Source organism: Malaya genurostris, chromosome 2 (assembly GCF_030247185.1).
Source record: "Malaya genurostris strain Urasoe2022 chromosome 2, Malgen_1.1, whole genome shotgun sequence".
NCBI classification, from domain to species: Eukaryota; Metazoa; Arthropoda; class Insecta; order Diptera; family Culicidae; genus Malaya; species Malaya genurostris.
The window spans coordinates 45660486-45668001 of NC_080571.1; the positions used below are offsets into that span (position 1 = coordinate 45660486).

A 7516-nucleotide genomic window follows, 5' to 3' on the forward strand; every position below is an offset into this window, starting at 1 on the left:
TTCGCCGGTTGGTTTGTTTGGGATTCGCTTTCACTTCGCTTCGTTCTCGCTACCCCCTGAGTGGGTGGCGGGTGGTCTGAAGTCGAATTTGCTACCCTGGATTCGGAATACCCATGGCACGTCGTTCGCAACGAGCGCAATTAAGCAAATACATTCCACACCAACCTCAAGTCCGACCCTTCCGCTCGTCCACTCCCCCCTCCCCTCCACTGGTTGTTGTTGCCTGTTGTCTTCCGGTTCCTGTGGCATTCACTCTCGAGCAAGTTGACTTCTCGGTAACGGAACGACGTCGAAATCAGCAGTCGGACTGAGAACCAACCAACCAACCAAGCAACCACCCACCACCCACTTGGAAGGCTTGGGGGGAAGCAAGACAAGGCGGCAAACTCAAACGAGTTCATGATTTTCCTACTTTTCATGCTTTCACAGCTATTACTGTTATTTTAATTTAATAACCCTCGTCTCGTCACCTGCCCCGGTCCCATTTTCCGATGGGTCGGACGGACGATGGTGAGTCGTTTTTCCTCTCTCTGTCTCTCTACCATGCTCTTAGCCACCCACTTCCGGGAAATGGTTAAGCTGCTGGAATGGAAGCGATGTCAACGCTGTTTCCCGAGGTTGACTTTATTGCGATGAACGTCGTTGTCGAGTGATGCCAGGACTGACTGACCGGGGGCTGCTACGGGAACCACTCGGGGGAGGTTGTTAACCTGGCAGCACTGGCCGTATGGGAGCACGGGGTAACTGTTTGGTTCCCGTGACACGTACAATCTGATAAGGCATCGCGAAGAAATGTTTCCTCGCACCTCGTCATCATCGGTATTGGGCTCACGAACGTTCGGGCAAACCCGGTAAAAGGCACAGGCCAGCACAAGCCCTGGGGTTTGTCTTTTCGTGCTTTGACATTTATTTAATTTTATGTGATTATCTTATTTACAACGAACAGAGCAGCAGGCAGCGGAGACTGGTGACCGTGTGCGTGTTTCGGAATAGGGGTGACGAAATTGTCGGCACGTACACCGCGACGACGACGACGACGACGACGACGACGGTGGTGGTGGGAGGTTTACCGTTTCGAAGGAAAATGGGATTGCGGAAGACAGGCTAAATTAGATGATTGATCGATGCGGCTTTTCCCGGTGCTGTTCTTCAAGCCAAGCAATCAAAGTCAGTGTTTTATCGACGCCGGCAGTCGACGGAGGTTTTGTTGATTAACATACCTGTTTGTGCATTTCCACGTTGAGACCGTAGGACATTTCGTAGTACTGCAAGAAAAAAGAGAAACAAGAGAATATGTTGTTAGACATGTATTTTTTCTACAATATAGAAGAGATGTGGGGAGGAAATTTCAGTTCAGTATTTTTGGAAAGTCATAAGAAAATTTAGTCCAGAGCACTAACAAGCCAATATCACCATATTAGTATATATGCTACTAGTGACAACTTTAAGCAGCTATGAGTTATGCATATTCGCAAAGATAGGATCCCAACTTGATTGGGACTATTTTCAGTTGTGTGAATTTCAGAACGTGTGAGAACAATTAATCAAAACAACGAACATCTCAAATTTATAGAAACATATTCTAGCTATGAATAAATTCGTGGTGTTTTTATGTTCTAAATTTGAAACTTTGACAAAAATGGTTACAAATTAAATCTTTAAAGTACACTGAAGTCGCGTACAAAAAATCGCGCAGCTTTGGAAATCCACGTAAAAAAATCGCAAATCTGGTGAAATTTTTCGTTATGTCAAATATCTTAGAAATGCACGAAACCTCGAGATCAGATTTAATCTGGAAAAAAAAGTTTCGATCAAAAATGCTCCAAGTGTCCGAGAGTTGACTTAAATTTTTTTTTTGGGATAACACCAGATCGCGACGTTTCATGCATTTCTAAGACACAGCAGGAAATTCGCGTAAAAAAACTGCGTAACTTCGAGAATGCGAGTAAAAATAAACCGCGTAACTTCGGAAATCCGCCTAGAAACGTCAAGATTTAGTGTTATCTAAAAAATCTCTTTTTTTTTAAATCGACTTTCTGGAACTTTGATAGAAAAATATTGATATATTTTCTAAGTCCCAGAAAGTCGATCTAAAAAAATTTTTTTCGAGATGACAATAAATCTCGACATTTCAAGCAATTCTAAGACTTTTGGCATCAAAAATTTTTTTTCGGTTTCGGAAATTTTCATGAAAAAAATTTTTTGTCGGTTAACTTACTTATACCATCATATTTTCGGAACAGAAGTCGCAGTCATTTGATATTTGAACTTGAACAATGGCTCAATAGTAGCTTTCAAACGAACCTAAGCTTGTTAAAATCGGTTCAGCCATCTCCGACAAACTTGCGCGGTAAATAACGCGTTTTGTCGGTTACGTCACTTAAGCCATCATATCTCCGGAACCAAAAGTCACAGCCATTTGATCTTCGAACTTGATCAATGGCCCGACAGTAGCTTTCAAACGAGTTTGTTCAGCCATCTCTGAGAAAATTGAGCGGGAAATGCACACACACAGACATTTTCCGATCTTGTCGAACTGAGTCTGGAAAAAAATGGTATATACCACTATGGGTCTCCGAGGCTCCGTTCGAAAGTCGGTTTTTCCAACAATTCTAATACCTTCCTATAGAGAAAAGCAAAAACATTTCTTTTGTACCTTTTAAATAAACAAAATTCGAGACATCCCTTGGCTTCAATTCATACGGTACCCAATTGCCCACCGTTCGGATAATTTCCATCACTTTCAAACGCAAATGATTGTGTCGAATAACGTTGAGTAATTTTGCAAGTTATTTCTGCGTTTGCGACGGGTCTTGATCGATCAACTCCCTCAGTTCTTCATCTTCAAACTTTGGTGGCACTTCGCCTCGTTCTTCGTTTTCCTAAATCAAAACTGCTACTTCTAAACCTTGGAACACAATGACATTCGGTTCTTCATATTGGAATAACTCCCCGCAAACACACTTTGTTTACCATAAAACTCCGAGTTTTCATAGTGAAAAAAAAAAGTGTTTTACGCCGCAGCTGAATCACTGGAACAAAAATCAAGTAACGCTATTTGTGAAAAAAAATGGCACGCACATACATCAATCACAAAAGTAGAAGTAAAATATTTTAAAATACACACAAAATTTAAAAAAAAAACATTAAATTTTAACAAATTCAGAAAAAAATATGAACATATCACAATATCCGTATAAATCGCATAAGTGATATGAAATTCTTACAAACTTATTCATGAAAGATGAAAAATATCCTGTTTTTGTCGTGAACTTTACTATGGGGCGCATTTGAAAAATTTACCCTGTACAAGAATGAATAGAACTTAATATCTCTTGTTGTATTTTAGGCAGCAATATAATTATAAATACCATCGGAAATGTGCTCAACAATTTATGATAACATGTTTCGGTAACTCAAAGTTGAAGTTTTCCTAAATGGTTAGTACGAACGAGCATGAAGGTGAAATTCAGTGCCAAAATAAGATGCGCAAAATTCCAAACACATCAATTGAACGAATCATCGTACAAAGCGTATCGTACAAAACCGACACGTAGAAATACGGAATATACACAATGCTTGTGAATTTTACGTATTTCTCGTCTACGGCGAAATTGTTCATGCTTTGTTGCAGATAAAAATCTTCAGTATGAGCTGTGCAGGCCCGTACCCAGGATTTCGTATCGGGTGGGGCCCAAAGATAAAAAATAATGTTACTGAAGATTGTTGATGTACCTAATTCTTGTTGATGTACCTAATACGGGTGTTTTTAACAGACACTTTAAACTTTTCCATTGGAACTGTTATTGTATTACATATCTTTACGTTTGCTGTCTTGTTATTTCTGTAACACATGTGTGAGACCTTCTAAATAATTATATATCTGTTTTTTGATTTCGGGATGGGCCAGGTCCCCCCTCTGGGTACGTGACTATAGCTGTGTATTGATCATTCGGTCCATAAGCGAGAGGTGTGAATGCTGAGTGTGATACTAGTTGGGGTCTTTTTAATATTTTTATTAATTTCGAATTTCCAAATTCAAACAGACAAAACAGAGCAGATTCTAGGCAGAGCTTTGTTTAATTGTATCCTCCTATTTTTAATTTGTGTCTTATACATTGCCGAATATTTCAGATACAATAATTTACGAAATAAGGTTTAGATAGCCCTAAAAATATATAAATATGAATATTTTGTGTTATAAATTGAAAATATTTGATTTTTTACATGCTATACGCAGGTCGTCGCCATTCTTTTTCTGACAGTATCATGGAAAATGCATTTATTCAAAACTTTTGATACGACATAAATGTATTTCTAATCAATACGTTTACCTTTTATTATAATGAATAGGTATAGAATTCGCCTAAACTAAACAAAAAATTTCCGAAGAGCGGAAAAACATGTCAGTTTTATTCGTATTCACGTCGTCCAGATATGTCTCTGACATTGCCCAACCATCTTTTTCATAACTGATTGTAACCGGTTTTTGGCGTCCAGAACAATTACATGACTACACACTTAAAACATGTTGCATCTTCTTAGATGTTCATAAAAGGAGCGTCGCGATTCACTTACATTCACAATACATAGCATGTAAAGATAAGTCATATCATTAACTTCACAGTTAATATAACTGAAGTTTACATCGATACAGACGCAAAGTTTATATTTACATGTTAGTAGATGTAATATTGTGTCATCACCGAAGAAATTACGGCATACTCGAATTTACGTCAAGCGTAAATTTAATTTTTTCTAAGAGTGCAGTGTTACAATCCTATTGACACAACGAAACCTCCCAGGTCGGAGCTCGAGCATACGCAACATTCAAACTCAAATGCTTCAAATGTATCAAAACATGCTCTAAAAAATACAAAAAAAACACACACATCGCAAATCCCATAAAACAGCGTACAACGTAATTGCAAACAAAAAAAAGGATTAATGAAAAAAAACTAAAATAAAAATCTCAACGAAACTAAAAATTAGAAAAATTTAACTTGTCACTGAGGAAACGAAATTAATCAAAATGAAAAAAGTTACCAAAGCTTCAGTAATTAGACAAATCAATAAAGCAAAAATAAACAGAAATGTCGCAAATCACATCAATTGCAAGTTTCAAATAAAAAAACAATGTAAAACTGCAAAATTAACGAAAATTTTAAAACATCGCGAAAATAGTACAAATATAAAAATCGAAAAACAAAATAAAACCAAAACTACAAAAAACTAAAGCTGGAAAACTTGTGAAAATGTTAAAATCAGTGGCGTCTCGTGGCAAAGTTTACGGGTTGTGCACTGATTATATCAGATGTAACAGTTCGTTGTAAGCGAAAACAAAAGATTGAGGAATCGATATTCGCTTGTGTTTTCAATACAATGAAATATCGATACTTTTGCATGGTATTTTTTTTTTATTAAACTTTTTTCGTATTATCGATACAACAGAAGAAATCCGCGTGCTTCTCGTTCAGCAAATCTGTCAATAATATCATTAACAAAACCGTTTCGACGTTGCAACTGAGACAGCCAAGGATGCCAGGTCATTTTTTAGAATTTGTGTCCGAAAAAAAAATCAACCTGAGCCAGAAAACGCTCTGTAGGATACTTTGTTTTTTTCCTAGCAAATTGAAGACTGTTAGAGGCTCATTGACTTCAGAAATCTGTGAAAATCTGTACAGCATATTCAAAATATGTTAATATCGGATTAATCTGTGAACCTGACATCTCTGGAGACAGCAATTTGTTTTCAACTGCCATAAGCACAAACCAACGAAGCCTCTCCTGAAGGTGTGCATGCATACAAGCAGTGTTGGTGATTGCCGAAAATTTCATAGAAGCTGCTATATTGCTATCTATATTGTATACAACATTTTCAATCCGGTAGAAGATGCTACAAGAACTCGAGTCTCTCAATGCATGCACCGCGAGAGAATTTTTCTACATTCCTTCGCTCCACTTCATACTCTGAGTATTTCTCGGCCCTTAAAAAAATTACAGTCTGATAATGATCGTTGCTGTGTGGAATTTCCCATGAGAGAATCGCAAGTTGACAATTATCGCAGAAAATCGAGTCGATGATTCAACTTGATGATTCTCATACTAGGTTGCAATATTTCAAAACCCTTGTGTGGAGCATTCACATACATTTTCATAGACACAACTTATACAAAGATTATATGCACATAGTTAGAATAAGCGGCAATAGTAAAATGATTCTATCGCAATTATCAACTGCCTGTATAGAATCGGATCGCGAAACGAGAATAAGAGACCGTTTGTTGCTTCAGAGAGGATTCCCACAGCAGCGTGCTAACCTTTGATTCTCAGAAATGTCATCGAGAGAAATTCGCTCTCGCACTGGTGTCGATTCTATGTTAAATGAGCCATGCCGTTTTTTTTGTTGTTGCGATGATTTCCAACTCTCTTTGATGGCACTGATTCAATCGTTGAAGAGTTGCCAGCGAACGTTCTTTGATACGATAAAAGCCATCCTTGCATACAAGTTCTCACAGAGCCAAACTTGACAGAGAGAACAACAAATCTCAGAGCAGAGCTGAGTAATTCTCTCTTTTCTTGAATCTGTGCAGTAACTCATGTGCACGGAAAAGACACTAACAAAGCGACAAGAACTCGGTGCACATGGCAAAGTGCTGAAGTTCAGAGAGCCACGGCAATGCGATATGAAAAGAACGTTTGACCAGCAAGCGCAAGCAGTTTAGGGTGATTTTTTTGCATATTATGCTGTGGATAAATCGCTCATTATTTTCTATTCGGCACCATCCGACCTGATTTCATCGACTAAATAGAGAATCTAAAAAATAATAGAAGACAGATGGGGATGCACCTAGCTCCTTCAATTTGACCAGTTGTGCAGTGCACGAGATGCACATAAGGACGAGACGCCACTGGTTGAAATCAAATATGTTTTATAATAAGGGAAATATCAAGCGGTCGAAACGTCGGGTAGTAGAAGGTAGAAGAAGAGGAGGTTTTATGCCTGTTGGAGAGCAAAATTGACAGAAACTAACTTGAACCAAATAAACAAAGGCGCTTGATCCTATCAAATTTCTAAGAATGAATCGTTTTGCCTTGAGGGTGAAGAAAACATTTTTTCCATGAATATGTTTATTTCATAGGCAATATACATAAGTTTTTCTTCGGCGTGGCATCCACAATACATAGTACTTTAAACCTAATAAATTTCGAATATCATATTAGTATGTTGGTATTCATTAATTAATCTAAACACTGTTTTTATCAAGCGAGTTGCTAACTGTGTAGTGATTGGACATGAGTCTGAACATCACACGAATGAAGTCCCTACTCACATCCAATCCCTTGAACCATGCCTTAGTCGATATTTTAGGAATAATTGAGTGCATCCACCGACCCAGATCATTTTTATTATCCCAAGAAGCTTGCCAGCTGGCAAGTATTCTTTTACGAGACGCGTTATAGAATTCGTTGAAAGCAATCGGTCTCTCATAAATTTGACCCTCAATAGCACTAC

General features: G+C 38.1%; 1 protein-coding gene across 13 annotated transcripts in view; it reads right to left on the minus strand.

The window, feature by feature from the left end:
- The window catches only part of LOC131431510 (protein groucho), a 407749-nt gene that overhangs the window by 115165 nt on the left and 285068 nt on the right, over positions 1 to 7516 (minus strand). For all 13 annotated transcript variants that reach the window (XM_058597272.1, XM_058597274.1, XM_058597284.1 and 10 more), the window contains one exon: positions 1221 to 1265. In XM_058597272.1, the coding sequence (XP_058453255.1) occupies positions 1221 to 1265 (45 nt within the window). The remainder of the gene's footprint in view (positions 1 to 1220; positions 1266 to 7516) is intronic.